The sequence below is a fragment of the Rhincodon typus genome, chromosome 25 (genome assembly GCF_021869965.1).
Source record: "Rhincodon typus isolate 14 chromosome 25, sRhiTyp1.1, whole genome shotgun sequence".
Taxonomy (NCBI): Eukaryota; Metazoa; Chordata; class Chondrichthyes; order Orectolobiformes; family Rhincodontidae; genus Rhincodon; species Rhincodon typus.
Window position 1 is genome coordinate 6,275,497 of NC_063356.1, and position 16,762 is coordinate 6,292,258.

The 16,762-nt window shown below is 44.7% G+C and overlaps 1 protein-coding gene across 1 annotated transcript in view; it reads right to left on the minus strand.

The window, feature by feature from the left end:
* LOC109921537 (cyclin-dependent kinase 18-like) overlaps window positions 1-16,762 on the minus strand; it is a 78,471-nt gene that overhangs the window by 14,750 nt on the left and 46,959 nt on the right. The window contains exons 6-9 of the mRNA XM_048612034.1: window positions 15,596-15,690; window positions 9,573-9,635; window positions 5,430-5,553; window positions 77-197 (exon numbers count right to left, since the gene is read on the minus strand). Coding sequence (XP_048467991.1) covers window positions 77-197; window positions 5,430-5,553; window positions 9,573-9,635; window positions 15,596-15,690 — 403 coding nt within the window. The remainder of the gene's footprint in view (window positions 1-76; window positions 198-5,429; window positions 5,554-9,572; window positions 9,636-15,595; window positions 15,691-16,762) is intronic.

A 16,762-nucleotide genomic window follows, 5' to 3' on the forward strand; every position in this document is an offset into this window, starting at 1 on the left:
ATTGGAAAGGGGCTTGGCAGTAAAATCTAAAGGATTGGAAACATGTAAATATTTTAATTTTCTGCCGGCCACTCACCACATGTCAATCTGTGTCGAGTATTCTGTGGAGCCCATGAGGACATCTGGGGGTCGGTACCATAACGTTACCACTTCATTTGAATAGGTTTTTGTAGGAACAGATTTGGCTCTAGCCAGACCTAAACAGGAAAGGGAAACAGTTAATGTTGTTTGAACGTATTAATGAGTCTCACGGTATCACCATCCACCATATACACCTTCTTCCCTAGACCTTGATGAGTGTTGAACACGGTGTTCTTTAGATCTGTGTCCATTAGTTCCACTCTTGCCAGAAATGTTCACCCCCAGATGTTTCTCCTTCCTGTTTATTGCCCTCCTGCCCCCAGTGGTCAAGGTGGAGCTTTCCCTTAGGTATTTATTGACACTAATTAGTGCCTCAGTTTAGATATCCAATGGACCGGAGGAAGGAAGCCAATTCATTCTTGTGATGTGGGAATTGCTGGCATTTACTGCAGTCCCTAATTGCCCCTTGAGGAGGTGGTGAGCTGTTTTCTCGAACCACTACAGTCCATATGGTGAAGGTGCACCCATAGTGCTGTCAGAGAGGGAGTCCCAGGATTGTGACCAGGAAAGGGAACACATTTCCACTTCAGCTGGTTGCATCCATGCACTTGCTTTCTTCGCCCTTCAACTGATGGAGAGTGTGGATTGCAAGATGCTGCTAACCACAGTTCATCCTAGCCCCATTAGCGAACAACTAACTGGCACAGTACAAAGCAGCAGGCTGCCTGGCCTCTTCACACTCACTGTGGCACTAGCTTGTGGTTCCCAAATCCTTCACATAGCTATCCACACAGCAGTTTACAAAATGACATTCAAAAGTATTAGAGATAGTAGGAACTGCAGATGCTGGAAAATCTGAGATGATAAGGTGTAGAGCTGGATGAACACAGCAGGCCAAGCAGCATCATAGGAGCAGGAACGCTGACGTTTCGGGCCTAGACCATTCATCAGAAATGGGGGAGGGGAAGGGGGTTGTGAAATAAATAGGGAGAGAGTGGGAGGCGGATAGAAGATGGATAGAGAAGAAGATAGGTGGAGAGGAAACAGAAGGTCAAAGAGGCGGGGATGGAGCCAGTAAAGGGAGTGTAGGTGGGGAGGTAGGGAGGAGATAGGTCAGTCCAGGGAGGACGGACAGGTCAAGGGGGCAGGATGAGGTTAGTAGGTAGGAAATGGGGGTGCAGCTTGAGGTGGGAGGAGAGGATAGGTGGGAGGAAGGACAGGTTAGGGAGGCAGGGACGAGCTGGGCTTGTTTTGGGATGCAGTAGGGGGAGGGGAGATTTTGAAGCTTGTGAAATCCACATTGATACCATTGGGCTGCAGGGTTCTCAAGCGGAAAATGAGGTGCTGTTCCTGCAACCTTCGGGTGGCATCGTTGTGGCACCGCAGGAGGCCCAGGATGGACATGTCGTCTGCGGAATGGGAGGGGGAGTTGAAATGGTTCGCGACTGGGAGGTGCAGTTGTTTAGTGCGAACCGAGCGTAGGTGTTCCGCAAAGCGGTCCCCAAGCCTCCGCTTGGTTTCCCCGATGTAGAGGAGGCCACAATGGGTACAGCGGATGCAGTATACCACATTAGCAGATGTGCAGGTGAACATCTGCTTGATGTGGAAAGTCTTCTTGGGGGCTGGGATGGGGATGAGGGGGGAGGTGTAGGGGCAGGTGTCGCACTTCTTGCGGTTGCAGGGAAAAGTGCCGGGTGTGGTGGGGCTGGAGGGGAGTGTGGAGCGGACAAGGGAGTCCCGGAGAGAGTGGTCCCTCCGGAAAGCAGATAAGGGTGGGGAGGGAATAATGTCTTTGGTGGTGGGGTCGGATTGCAGATGGCGGAAGTGTCGGAGGATGATGCGTTGGATCCGGAGGTTGGTGGGGTGGTACGTGAGGATGAGGGGGATTCTGCTTTGGTTGTTATTGCGGGGACGGGGTGTGAGAGATGAGTTGTGGGAAATGCGGGAGACACGGTCAAGGGCGTTCTCGACCACTGAGGGGGGGATGTTGCGGTCCTTGAAAAATGACGACATCTGAGATATACGGGAGTGGAATGCCTCATCCTGGGAGCAGGTGCGGCGGAGGCGAAGGAATTGGGAATAGGGGATGGTATTTTTGCAGGAAGGTGGGTGGCAGGAGGTGTATTCTAGGTAGCTGTGGGAGTCGGTGGGCTTGAAATGGATATCGGTTTCTAGGTGGTTGCCCGAGATGGAGACAGAGAGGTCCAGGAAGGTGAGAGAGGTATTAGAGATGGTCCAGGTGAACTTAAGGGTGGGGTGGAAGGTGTTGGTGAAGTGGATGAACTGTTCGAGCTCCTCATGGGAGCACGAGGCGGCGCCGATACAGTCATCAATGTAACAGAGGAAGAGGTGAGGTTTAGGGCCAGTGTAGGTACGGAAGAGGGATTGTTCCACGTAACCTACAAAGAGGCAGGCATAGCTTGGGCCCATGTGGGTACACATGGCCACTCCCTTTGTCTGTAGGAAGTGGGAGGAATTGAAAGAGAAGTTGTTGAGGGTGAGAACGAGTTCGGCTAAGCGGATGAGGGTGTCAGTGGAGGGGGACTGGTCAGGTCTGCGGGACAGGAAGAAGCGGAGGGCCTTTAGGCCATCTGTATGGGGAATGCAGGTGTATGGGGACTGGACGTCCATGGTAAAGACGAGGTGTTGGGGACCGGGGAACTGGAAGTTCTGGAGGAGGTGGAGGACGTGGGTGGTGTCATGGACTTAGGTAGGGAGTTCCTGCACCAAGGGAGAAAAAATGGAGTTCGAGATAGGTGGAAATAAGTTCGGTGGGACAGGTGCAGGTGGAGGCAATGGGTCGACCAGGGCAGTCAGGTTTGTGGATTTTGGGAAGGAGATAGAAGCGGGCGGTGCAGGTTTGGGGAACGATGAGGTTGGATGCCGTGGGTGGGAGGTCACCTGAGGTGATGAGGTTGTGGATGGTTTGGGAGATGATGGTTTGGTGCTCGGGGGTGTTTACAGTTCACATCAACAACAGTGTCCATTTCCAGTGGCTAACTCCTGACACACTGTATGATGCACACACACACACTCTCACACACACACACACACTCTCACGCACACACACACACTCACACACACACACACTCGCACACACACACTCGCGCACACACACACACTTTCACGCACACACACACTCTCACACACACACACACTCTCACACAAACACACACACACACACTCTCACGCGCACACACTCTCACGCACACGCACTCTCACGCACGCGCACTCTCACGCACACACACTCTCTCACGCGCACACACACACACCCTCACACACACACACTCTCTCACACACACACACACACACACTCTCACTAACAACACCATTGGTGTATGTAAACAACTGTCTAAGGAGGCAGTTCACTACCACCTTCTGAAGGGGCAATTAGGGATGGTAGTGAATTCCAATAATGCCCATATCTTGTCACAGAATATGAAAGAAAATAACTTATATCAGCAATGGTGAGAAATCCTGGCACGTGGAGCCCAGTTGGCTAAGCAGCGAGTGTGTGGATTAGATTAATGCTGACATCAAGGAGATGGAGCCAGGCCATCAGCTAGATTGCCTTCACCTGAAAGGGAGCCAGCATTTAAACTTCAAGGCCAAATTGCTGTTTTTAATGGACAATTGTCAGAAATTGGCCAGGTTTCACATCCCAGGATTCCATGAGGCTTTGGGACTGGATTTTAAAAATAAACTGTGAAACGAAACACATACAGAATGAAGTGGCTTCATGAATATGCGAGACAAGGGCTGGCAGGAACAACCAGACCACACAAAGGGTTGCATCTATTAAGAATTAATGATTTATCTCAACCATTGGTCAAACTGTGGTGCTACAACAGATGTGAGTGAGCTCTGTGTAAGTGGATGGGTTTTGAATGAGTTGAAAGTTCGCCCAAGGAACATGAGGAGGCTATTTAGCTCCTAGATCCTCTAGCATCAGTCAATGAGATTATGGCTGATCTGCAATGTTCTCTCTAAGCTGCACAGCTGCCCCGAGAATCCTGTGTGCCAATCAGCATTCCCATCATGGCATTCTGGTTTCGGAATTGCTGCCACGCTAGGATCTCAGAGGTCTGTGCTGATGAAAACAAAACAGGGAATCTACATTTTGTGTGCTATCTTTGACACACATCTCTATTTAACTGTAACAAAAATGGATCAACCTCAGGTTAAAACTGAATAATTGACTCTGCATAGTTAAGTGAATTCCAAACAAAGTTTTACCATTGCTTTACTAGCGGAAGTACCTTTCCTGTTGTGAAAACCTGTCCTCAATGTTTAGTCTATGCCCTTTGGTCCTAGGCCCTCAGCCAGCAGAAATAATTTATATTGATTTACTCAATCATAGAGTCAGAGTCATACAGCACAGAAACAGACCTTTCAGTCCAACTCGTCCATACCAACCAGGTATCCCAAACTTAATTAGTCCCATTTAGCTGCATTTGGCCCATATCCCTCTAATCCTTTCCCATCCATGTTCCTGTCCAAATGTCTTTTAAATGTTGTAATTGCACTTGCCACTATTAGTTCCTCCAGCAGTTTGTTCCATACATGTACCACCCTCTGTGAGAAAAAGTTGTCCCTTAGGTTCCTTTTAAATCTTTCCCCTCTCATCTTAAACCTATGCCCTCTAGTCTTGGACTCCCCTACACTGGGAAAAAGACCTTGGTTATTCACCCTATCCATGCCCCTCATGATTTTATAAAACTCGATAAGGTCACCCCTCAATCTCATTTGTTCCTAGGAAAAAAATCTTAGCCTATCCAGCCTCTCCTTATAACAAACACCCACCAGTCCCTGCAGCATCTGGTTCCTCTTAAAATAATACTGTGAAAACTTCAATAAATCACCCCTTAATCTTCTTGTTTTAAAGGTTGCTTTGTGTAGTCTCCCATTGCAGTTTAATCTTTGGAGACCAGCTGCTGTTCTTTACAAGTTAGCAATTCCCTTCACTCAGCTTTCCTCATAAATGATCACACCCTGGGCGTGCTCTACAATACTAGCCCGAGAATACTTGCTGGGTGCACTCCCTGAGCTGCTCTCTTTTGGCTGTTCCCAGCCAGAGGTGAGATCTTCCACCCATTGATAGCCAACACTCAGCAAACTTACCCATCACATGCATCGCCTTGCCCAGTTACATCGCTGCCGGCAACACAGTGCTGCAACTTGAGTAAATATCTGGCTCATAAATGTAGCTGGCATAGAGAGGGCAGGAGATTTCTCAACTTTGCATTTATCCATCCTTGGTCTTAACATCCCAGTTTAACAATATGATCAAAATGTTAAAAACAAGAGAGAATACAATTCTGACAGAAGATGGGGATGAAGAAGCTTACCGAAATCTGCTAGTTTTAATTCTCCTCGTTCATTAATGAGCAGGTTCTGTGGCTTCAGGTCTCGATGTAGAACCTTGCGTTTGTGGCAATAAGCCAAGCCTCTCAATAGTTGGAACATGAATATCTGTGTCAGGAAAGACATCATATCATTGACAGTCACACTGCGTTATTTTATTTCTGTGGAAACATTGTTTCCAGCTCCTACTGCCTTAAAAGCCAGGCAGAGCCACAACATTGTATACAGGCAGCACAATGGAGTCCTTAAAGGTGAACACTTTCACAGTAAGTTGTATATATAACAAAGGATATCCAAGAAGGGAAAAAAAATAAAACTTACAAATGATACATACTGGTCCAACTCATCTTACATATTTCATATGACAGCTCCAGTATAACCATTACATTCGTTTCTAAGTATTGCTAGCTTTTGGCTCTGAGATATGAGTGGAGTCTGTTTGTTGCTCTGTGGCTGCATTCTGTTGTTGAATCTCCATCTTCCTTCCTTATGTATTTTCCAAAATCTGTCCTGCAATTTCAAATCCCTTTTAGACCGGGCACCTCTACATCTCCCAGATCTGAGTAGCTTGCTATGCCATTTCAGAGGGCAGTTAAGAGTCAACCACATAGCTGTGGTTCTGGAGACCAGGTAAGGATAGCAGATTGTCTTTGCTAAAGGACTCAACTAGAATAGGTGGGTTTTCACAACAATCAATGGTAGTTTCATGGTGATTAAGACTAGCTTTCAAAACCAGATTTTATAAATGGAATTTGAATTCCACCCACTCTTGATGAGACCATGTCTCTGGAGCGTTAGCCTTGAGGTTACTGACATTATCGCCCTGTCATCGCCTTCTCTCAAAATGCCAAAAGAAAGCAGGGAAGGGAAGACTAATGTCAGGAAAATCTCAATAATGTAACCTGCAGATACATCTTCTGCAACCAACAACCTTTTGCAGCTTCTTAGAGTCATAGAGTCATACAGCATGGAAACAAACCTTCGGTCCAACTAGTCAATGCTGAACATAACCCCAAACTAAACTAGTTTCACCTCCTGCTCCAGGTTCTTCCTATTTATGTACTTATCCAAATGCCTTTTAAACGTTGTAATTGTGCCCACATCCATCACTTCCTCAGGGCGTTCATTCCACATGCACACCACTCTCTGTGTAAAAAAATTGTCCCTCATGTCTTTTTTAAATTTCTTTCCTCCCACTTTGAAAATGTGTTCCCTAGTCTTGAAATGCGAATCTTAGAGAAAAGATACCTACCATCATGATTTTATAAACTTCTACAAGCTCACCTCTCAACCTCCTACACTCCAATGAAAAAAGTCCCAGCCTATCCAGCCTTTCTTTATAACTCAAAGCTTCTATACCCAGCAACATCCTGGTCAATTTCTTCTGAATTCTCTCCAGCTTAAAAATATCCCTCCGAGAACTGGTTGACCAGAACTGGACACGGTACTCCAGAAGAGGCCTCACCAATGTCCTATACAACCTCAACATTACTTCCCAACTCTGATACTCAAATTCTTAAATTTGAATGTGTATGGGGAGGTGATAGCCTCTTTGTATTAATATGAAACAATTAGCTCAGAAACCCAGGTAATGTTCTGCAGACCCAGGTTTGAATCCCTCTAAGAAAATCTGGAATATGAGCCTAATGACGACGATGAAACCATTGCCAAGAGAAAAGCCAATCTGGTTCATTAATGTCCTTTAGGGAAGGGAACTGCCAATCTTACCTAGTCTGACCAACATGTGACTCCAGACCCACAACAGTGTGGTTGACTCTTAACTGCCTTCTGGGGCAAGTAGAGATGGGCAATAAATGCTGCTTAGTGAGTGACATCCACATCAAACAAATTTTTAAAACATGTGTATTTATCAATTGACATAGCACCTTTAACAGACAAAATAAAACATCCCCAAGGTGCTTCTCAGGAATAGAATTAAGCCAAATTCAACACTGAGTAAACTAAACTAAGAAGAAATTAGGACGGGTGGCCAAAGTCTCAGTGAAGAGATTTAAGGTTTTAAGGATTCTAAATGCAGTCTTAAAGGAGAAGAAAAAGATGGAACGGTTCAGGGATGGAATTCCTGAGCCTAGGTTTCAGGCAGCTGAAGTCATGGCTGTCAATGTTGGAATAACGTGAACTGGGTCAGAAACTGCTGGAGATTGTAGATAAAGGGAAGGAAAGGCCATGCGGGGAATCAGAAACAAAGGTGGGGAACTTTAATGAGGAGAAATCCAATCACATACCAAACATCCACCATTTACAAAAGTACAAAAGCAAAATCATGCGGGTGCTGGAAAACTGAAATTGAAAGAGTCAGCGCTGGAAAACCTTAGCTGGTCTGGCATCAGTTAGAGAGTAAGAAATAAAGTTAACGTTTCAGCTCAATGGCTTTTCATCAGAAAACACAAATCTTGTCAGCATTTTCTATTTTTATACGGTTTGGGAAGTGTTGCCATCTGGTTCATTCCATACCCTTGTAGGGATTTGAAAACAAGGCAGGAATTTTAAAATTGACAAGGTACAGGGACAGGGCTGGTGTAAGTGCAGGAGTGAAAGGTGAACAGGATATGGTGCAGGTTGCAATTCAGAAACCTAATTATAATGACACTCCACAAAAGCTGAAAGTTACAGGATTACTTTCCATTCTTTCTTTTCCTTCACATACCATACAATTAGGTTCTTCTCTCCAATTAATTATTTCAGCAAAAGCATGTTGATTATTAGTGTGACAGGATGTAACAGCTGGACTATCTTAAAATCAACATTTCCAACACCCAGGGCAACACATCATCTCAACAACGACAAAAACCGAAAAAACTGGTAAATCAGGAACAAAATCAAAGTTGCTGGAAAAGCTCAGCAGGTCTGGCAGCATCTGTGAAGTAAAAAACAGAGTTAACGGTTCGGCTCCGGTGACCCTCCTTCAGAACTTCATTCTCTCTACCCAGACCTTGACAGGATGAATGGGGTAGGGAGGGAGGTGTGAGACTTCCGTGTTTCGAAAATCTGCCTCACTGAAGCTGAAAGTTCATTAAACATTAATTTCAATTATCGCCTCCAGATCACAAGGCACAACACGAGTGGGAGAAAAAATATAGGTTTTTACTTCAAAGCAAATGGACTTTTGGGTCCTTGTCAATGTGTTGGAAATTTCCGAAGACTGATTACTCAGTAACTCAGTTGTTTCAGCAAAAGAATGAATGGTTGGGTTCAACTGGAGTTGACCCAGATTCTCTGGGACAGTACTGCAAGCAATGGGGACTTGAAAGAAAATCTTATTCGTTTAATTTCTTTTGAATACTCTTACTCATTCCAGGGAGGGTGGAGTAAAGTTGTTGAGTTAGCAATCCAGAAGCCCAAAGGACATACAATAATTGGAAATCCAACCATAGCAGCTGGTGGGATTACAATTCAATTCATTAAACAAAAATGTGGACTACAAAGCTGGTCTCTGGTAACGGTGATCATTGTCTCAAAACCCATCTGCTCATAAGTCATCTTAAAGGAAGGGAATCTGCCTTCCTTACCCAATATGGCCCACAAGTGACTCCAGGACCATTGCAACATAGCTGCCTCTTAATTGCCCTCAGTTCACAGGAAATTAGGGACAGTGGCTTTGTGAGTGATACCCATATCCTACGTAAGAATATTTTTTAAACTAATAATGATCAAAACATGCATGATTTCAGTGACAGATAAGATTAATCCAATCAGGGAACAGAGTTTGGAAACAAAACTGCTGGAACTCACAGCAGTTCAGGCAGCACCTATGGAGAAAGAGCAAGTTAATGGTTCGAGTCTCGATAACTCTTCATCAGAGCTGAAGCTGACCTGCTGTGGTGTCCAGCATTTTTTGTTTCCAATACAGATTCCAGCATCTGCAGTAATTTGCTCCTACAGGTAACAGAGTTTGTTCCTTTTCCAAATGGCATGGGAATGTCCAAAGGATACACCAATGGTCAATGCATGGGAGTTTACAATTCACAACAGGGGTTTATGAGACAAAGTCCCCCAACATTATACCATCTAGCTTACATGGGCATACTGCTTCAAACAGAATTCTGACCTTTGTTTTCCATTTTGAAGAAATCCCATGGCTCAAAAAAACTGGAAATTTTTCTCACCTTGACATTGTGCATGCTCATGATGTTCCCACAGTTGTCCATGTATTGTTTCAGGTCACTGTCCTGCAAAACAAATGGATACAGTGACATCTAGTAGCAGGAGGACAGTTCTGCAGCTCTCACACCCCCTGAAATATCACTTTTGGAAGGTCAAATTAAAGAGGACCCACATTTAGAGATTCATAGATGTTTAAGGCACAGAAGGTGGTCATTTTGCCCATGGTATCCACAAAGATCTGACTAACAGTAATCCCATTTTCCAGCTCTTGGCCTATCACTGTGGAGGCTATGGTGATACAAGAGAACATCTAAATACTACTTCAATGTTACAAAAGATACTGACTCAACCAGCCTTTCAGGCAGTGAATTCTCAAGATAGCAGTGGAGTGATAGCAGTACAGCATGTAGGCTCCTTAGCCCAGGAGCCCAGAGTTTGTCTGCTCCATCTGCTTCTACTTTTTTTCCCCTTCTTTTGTCTTTTCTTTCCCTTTTTTTCCTTCATCTTCTGACACCATGGGAAAGCCGGAGCATTGTTGGTTGGCTGAAGCAGTGGTGGTGCCCAGGGCGAAGATTCTTGACTGTGGTAGGCCCAGAGCCTGGACTCAGGACCTCGGCGGGTCATTAGCTGTGACGGTGGGAGTGCTCAGAAGAGGAGTCCTGGCTGTGGTAGGCCCGCAGCGTGGACTCAGGAGCTCGGGGTCTGACCTGGGGGGTCTTTGGCTGCACTGGTGGCACTGCCTGAAACACTGACCAGACTGTGGCGCAGGTGGTGCCCGGAGTGAGGACTTCTGGCTGTGGGACCTTGCAAAAGCCCCGTATTAGTGATTATAGAACCCTTGTTCACAAGATAAACTCTATTTATGTAATTTATCTTTTATTCCTTTTGCAGTCTGGAGGCTGGTGGCGGCGCAGACTTGGGGGATAGGACTGTAATTCTGATCTTTTTATTCCTTTATTTTTCTACTTTATTCCCATGATTTTATATTTCTGTAATTTATTCCTAAGGATCTGATTTTAAGAATCTGTACCCGGGTACCTTTGTACCTAAGATGACCTTTTTAGTGGAGACTTGTAAACTTTTCACTGTACTCATCTGAGTACATATGACAATAAAGCTAATTCTAATTCTATTCCAGACTCCCACCACCCTGAGTGAAAATAATTCTCCTCAACTCTCCTCCAAGCATTCTACCTTTTACTTTAAATCTCTGATCCCTGGATATTGACCTCTCTACTCATGGAAAATGTGCCTTACCGTTCACCCTATCTGTGCCCTTCATAATCTAATGCCTCTACCAGGTGCCCTCCCAACCTGCATGGCGTCAAAGAAAACAGTCCTAGCCTATCTTTGAGTATTCTATGCTTCAGCTAATAAAGGCAAGCATCCTGTATCTTTTCTCAACCACCTTAACTACCAACCCTGCTACCCAGAATCTGTGGATATGCCCATCAAGGTCCCTCTGATGTTCAGTATTTTCCAGGATCCTACCATTCTTGGTGTAATCTTATCCCTTGTTAGCACTTCCTAAATGCATTACCTCACACCTTTCCAGGTTGAATTCCATTAGCCATTTCTCTGCCTAGTTGATCAGTTTGTTGGTACCCTCCCACAGTTTACGACTATCTCCCTCACTACTTGCCACCCTATCAATTTTCCTTTGACTCCTTGACCATTCCCTACATTTAAATCACCATTAATATACACCACAAATAGCCAGGGCCCCAGCACCAAGCCTCATGGAACCCCATTGGAACCAAACTCCCAGTCACAGAAACATCCCTCTACCATCAGCTTTCGCTCCTGCCACTCAGTCAGTTTTGGATCCAAAGTGCTATTTTGTCTTGGATGCCATTGGCTGTTATTTTCTTGACCATGAGGGACCTTATCAAAGGAAGGCCTTTTATCTAAAGCAGGATATGCTGGTGTTGGAGGGGGATCCAGAGGAGGGTTACAAGAATGATGCCCAGAGATGAGGTTTATAAAATCATGAGGGGCATAGATAAGGTGAATGGTAGGTGTCTTTTCCCTAGACTTGGAATTTCAAGACAAAGAGGCATATTTTTAAGGTGAGAAGAGAAAGATTTAAACATTAGGAGAATGTTTTTACATTGAGAGTGGTTCATATGTGGAATGAACTTCCAGAGGAAGTGGTGGATGCAGGTACAGTTACAATGTTTAAAAGACATTTAGGTAAGTACATGAATAAAAAATATTTGGAAGAATATGGACCAAGTGCAGGCAGGTGGGACTAGTTTAGATTGGGATTATGGTCGGAATGGACTGGTTGGATCGAATGGCCTGTATTTTGTGCTGTATGACTCTATGACTATGAAGTGCTTGTCACATGAGGAGCAGTTGATCACTCTGGGTCTGTACTTGATCGAGTGTAGAAGGACAAAGGGGGACCTGATTGAAGCTTACAGAATACAAAGAGACAACAAGGTACAGGGCTGGATGAACACAGCAGGCCAAGCAGCATCATAGGAGCAGAGAGGCTGACGTTTCGGGCCTAGACCCTTCCTCAGAAAAGCTACATATTTTCACACTTACGGTGCAGGCAGACAATAAATGGATGACCACCAGGATAGGCAAAGGGAGTGCACAGAGAAGGCAGAAATCTCCTGTGGCCATTCCCCTTGAAAACAGGTATACCGTTTTGGATACTGTTTGGGGGTATGACTGATCAGAGGAAAGCAGCAACAGCCAGGTTGGTGGCACTACAACTGGCTGTAGGGCACAACAGGAAAGGGTGAAGGTAAACAGGACCTTTGTGATAGGAGATCCAATAGTTAGGGGCAGACAGGAGATTCTGTGGTTGCAAATGGAAATCAAGGATGGTGTATTGCTTCATGGGTGCCAGGATCCAGGATAATCTGAAACGACTGCAGAACGTTCTCCAGGGGGAGGATGAGCAGCACGTTCGCACAAATGACAGAGATTGAAATAGGGATGTGGTCCTGCATTACAGTGACTAGAGAGAGCTCGGAAAAAAAGTTAAAAGCCAGGACCTCAACAGTGATAATCTCCGTTTACTTCCAGTGCCATGTTCGAGTGAGGCTAAGAATAGGAGGATATGGCAGATGGCAGATGAATGTGTGGCTAAAGAATTGGTGTAGGGGGCAGGAATTAAAATCTTGGATCATTGGGATCTTTTCTGGGGCAGAAATGACCTGTTCAAGAGGGACAGGTTTCACCTGAACTGGAGGGGGACCAATATCCTGGTGGGCAGATTTGCTTGTGCTGCAAGGGAGGGTTTGAACTAGATTGGCAGGGAGGGGTGGGTGGGATCCTCAACAGCAGGGAGGCAAGTGTGAGGCTGCAAGAAGATACAGTAATCAGAAATAGCAAGTTGAAGAGACACATCAGGCTGGAACAGGACAAGGATCAAAGAATGTCTGTTAGATTAAATTGCATCTGTTTCAATGCAAGAGGGCTGACACCTAAGGCCGATGAACTCAGGGCCTTGCTAGGTACGTGGGACTGGGATATTATAGCCATGACAGAAACATTGCTAAGGGAGGGACAGGAAAGAGGTCTGGATATCGTGGACTTGGAGAAGATGTTACCACTGGTAGTACGAGAGACTAGGACCCAAGCGCACAGCCTCAGGGTAAGGGGATGACACTTTAGAACTGAGATGAGGAGGAATTTCTTCAGCCAGAGGGTGGTGTAGCTGTGGAACTCATTGCCACAGAGGGCTGTGGAGGCCGAGTCATTGAGAGTATGTAAGACAGAAATAGGTAGTTTCTTGATTGTTAAGGGGATCAAAGGTTATGGGGAGAAGACAGGAGAATGGGTTTGAGAAACATATTTGCCATGCTCGAATGGTGGAGCAGACCCTTTGAACTGAATGGTCTAATTCTACTCCTATGTCTATGGTCTAAAAGCCTTGCTAAATTCCATGTAAGCTTTATCAAATGCATTATCGTTGTAAACAGCCCTGGTTACCTCCTCAAAAATTTGATCAAATTTGTGAATCACAACTTTCCTTTAACAAATCCACACTGATTATCCCTGATTAATCTGTGTCTCTCCAAGTGCAGGCATGTTCTCTTCCTCACAATTCTTTTTAGTAACTTCCCCACCAACTGGTTAGACTGATTGGCCTGTCATTGTTGGTGTATCCTTTGCTTGTTTTTTTAATAATGGGACAGTGTTAGTACTCCTCCACCTCATGTGTGACCAGAGAAAGCTTGAAAATTACTGCTAGGATTCTTGATATCTAGTCCCTTGCCTCCCTCAACAACCTGGAATACATCTTATCCACTTTTAAGGCTGCTAAACCTTCTAGTATTTCCTCGGTCCATGTTCATTTCTTCTAATATTTCACAGTCCTCCACCCTGGTGCCTAAATTTCTTAGCTTCTTACAACTTCAGGGAGTCTCAAAGTACCTTCCAACAATGAGATGCTTGTGAACTGTAGTTACCATATAATGTAGGAAACTTGGCAACAGATTTGTACACAGTAAGCAATAACGATATAATGAGCAGATAATTTAGAGATGCTGCTCTCTCTCTCATATAGTGCTAAACAATGTTTTACATCCATCTAAGAAGGGGTTTGCTTTAATAGCTCAAACCAGAAACTTCACCTCCAACATGGAAGCCTTCTCTCAGAACAACTGCCCAGATTATACGGGAAGTCTCTATACTTGTGCTTAAATCTAAAACTTTCTGATGGTGGCACAGTGATTAGCACTGCTGCCTCACAGCACCAGGGACCTGGGTTCATTTGACCCTCAGGTGACTGTTTGTGTGGAGCTTGCATGTTCTCCCTGTGTCCGCATGCGTTTCCTCCAACGATCTAAAGATGTGCTGTTTCAGTGGATTGGCCATGCCCATAGTGTCCAGGGACGTGCAGGCTAGGTGGATTAGCCATGGACAATGCAGAGATGGGGTGGGTTTGGGTGGGATGCTCACTGGAGGGTCAGTGTGGACTCAATGGGCTGAATGGCCTGCTTCCACACTGTAGGGATTCAGGAACAATAGGGTCACCCACTGCAGTAAGGTTGATGCAAGAATGAGTTTTATTCTAAATCAAATTATGCTGTCCTTACTGGGAATGTTTGCTGGGACAGTGTGAAGAGATACTCCCCATACATTTTCCCAGTGTAGCTCCATTTTGAGGCTGGAAAATAACTGTGATCCCAGAGGGGTGAGAGTGGGGTGGGAGAAGAGGGTGGATGGACTGCTGTGAGACAGGGAAAGGAGGGGTGCTGGTGATGTTTATACTGATGAATTCTTTAACTAAAATGCATCCACCTTCCCACAGGTTTTCTTTATACCGTGATCGGAGTCACTGACGAGGCCAGTATATGTTGCTCATTCCTTGATTGATCACCAGGCCATTTCAAAGGGCCTATTGGACATTCCTTGCCTAATCGACATTAAAGAGCCTTCATTTTTACAACAAGTGATGATAATTTCATGGGAATCATATGCGAGTAGCTTTACATTCCAAAGTTATTGATTGGAATTAGATTTCACAGGCCCCTATGCTTGGATTTGATCCCACATTCCCAAGCGTATCAGCTAAGCCTCACGATTACCAGTCAATACAGTATGGAGCTGGAGGAATACAGCAGGTCAGGCAGCATCAGAGGAGCAGGAAATTTGATGTTTGGGGTTTACACTCTTCATCATGAGTCCTGATGTACTAATACATCTCCCATGTCTGTTTTCAGGACAGGAATCAGGCCTTAAGAATAAATCAACCAGGTAGCCCTCACCCACAATAAAAAAATGCAAGGAATTTAAAGGGGCTTTGCAACATTTGTCAAATTTCCACAGCAACCATTGCTGCCTTGGAGACCATTATCTCCAAACTTTTGGAAACCACATTTGGGGAAGCTATGGTGTCGTGGCAGTAGTTTTGCGCTATGTCTAATCCTGCCATCAAATTGTTTTATGGCCCCGAGGTACAAAACTAAAGATGTGTTCAGAATGGAACTTACAAACAAAAACACTTATTTTAGAATGAAAAGAAAGGTTGTGAGTGAGCTACCCCACTTCGTTGGCTTACCAGGTACTCAAAAACGAGGGTGAGTGAGCGGTCAGTGTGAATGATGTCGTGTAGAGTGACGATGTTTGCATGTTTCAGATTCTTTAGCAACGAAACTATGGAGAAAGAGCACAGTAATTAATTGGGATGCACCTCTGCACTTTTCAATGTCGGCCCATAAGACCATGTAATTTTATTTCCTGTTTCCTCAATTAAAATAGAAAAAAAAGACTGCTTTAAAACCAAAGTAGTGTGGAAAATATTGCAACACTTTAATAAACAAGTCACTGAAACTCATTGTATGTGATGTTTACACTGCTGCTTCATTCAAACAGCAGGGGAAAGCTATTTGTAGATGACATATCACCAGGGTGTGTGCAGAGTGCGATCCCGACAGCAACAGGTAGCTGATTGGTTTGTGTAATTGTGACCAGTCTTGGATGCAAATGCTGTTAGTCTGACAACAACTCTCTGATTGGTTCCTGGGCAGCTGAACAGCTTATGGGTGCGAATGATTCATTGAGAAGACTTCAGCCTGCTGGAAGGACAGGTTATGTGTTGGTCCCTCTCTGCAGTAAAAATACCTGAAACTCAAAGAAATCCAGTTATTTTATCCCACCTGTTGCTGTAGACCATTGTCTTTATCTAGGAACTGAGAAACTTTGTAGTTAGTGTACCAACTGCACTGCACTCCTGTGAAGAAGTGAAGGAACCTGGAGATAGGAGATTAAGAACAGAAAGGACATTTATTAAAAGACATTTGGATAACTACATGAATAAAAATGGTTTGGAGAGATATGGGCCAAGCACAGGCAGGTAGGACTAGTTTAGTTTGGGATTATAATCGGCATGGACTGGTTGGGCCGAAGGATCTGTTCCCGTGTTGCATGACTCCATAACTCTAAAATCCCGCCAAGCCAAAGGAATGTCTCAATGAACCTTGTGGACTGGTGCTATTGGGAAGAATTTCTCAGTTGTTATTTTCCCTCCATCCATAAAACCAATTTTTTGTTTCTGTGTGTGCAAGTGAGTGTTAGAGTGTTTTTGTAGGGATTTTAAAGGAGGGGTTAGAGTATTAACCAGAGACATATGTTGATACTTCATAGCTAATTGTTTGTGATTAGAGTTTACTTATTGGTGATAAAAAGTAGTTCTAGTTAAGTACAGGAACCTGGTCAGCATTTCGTG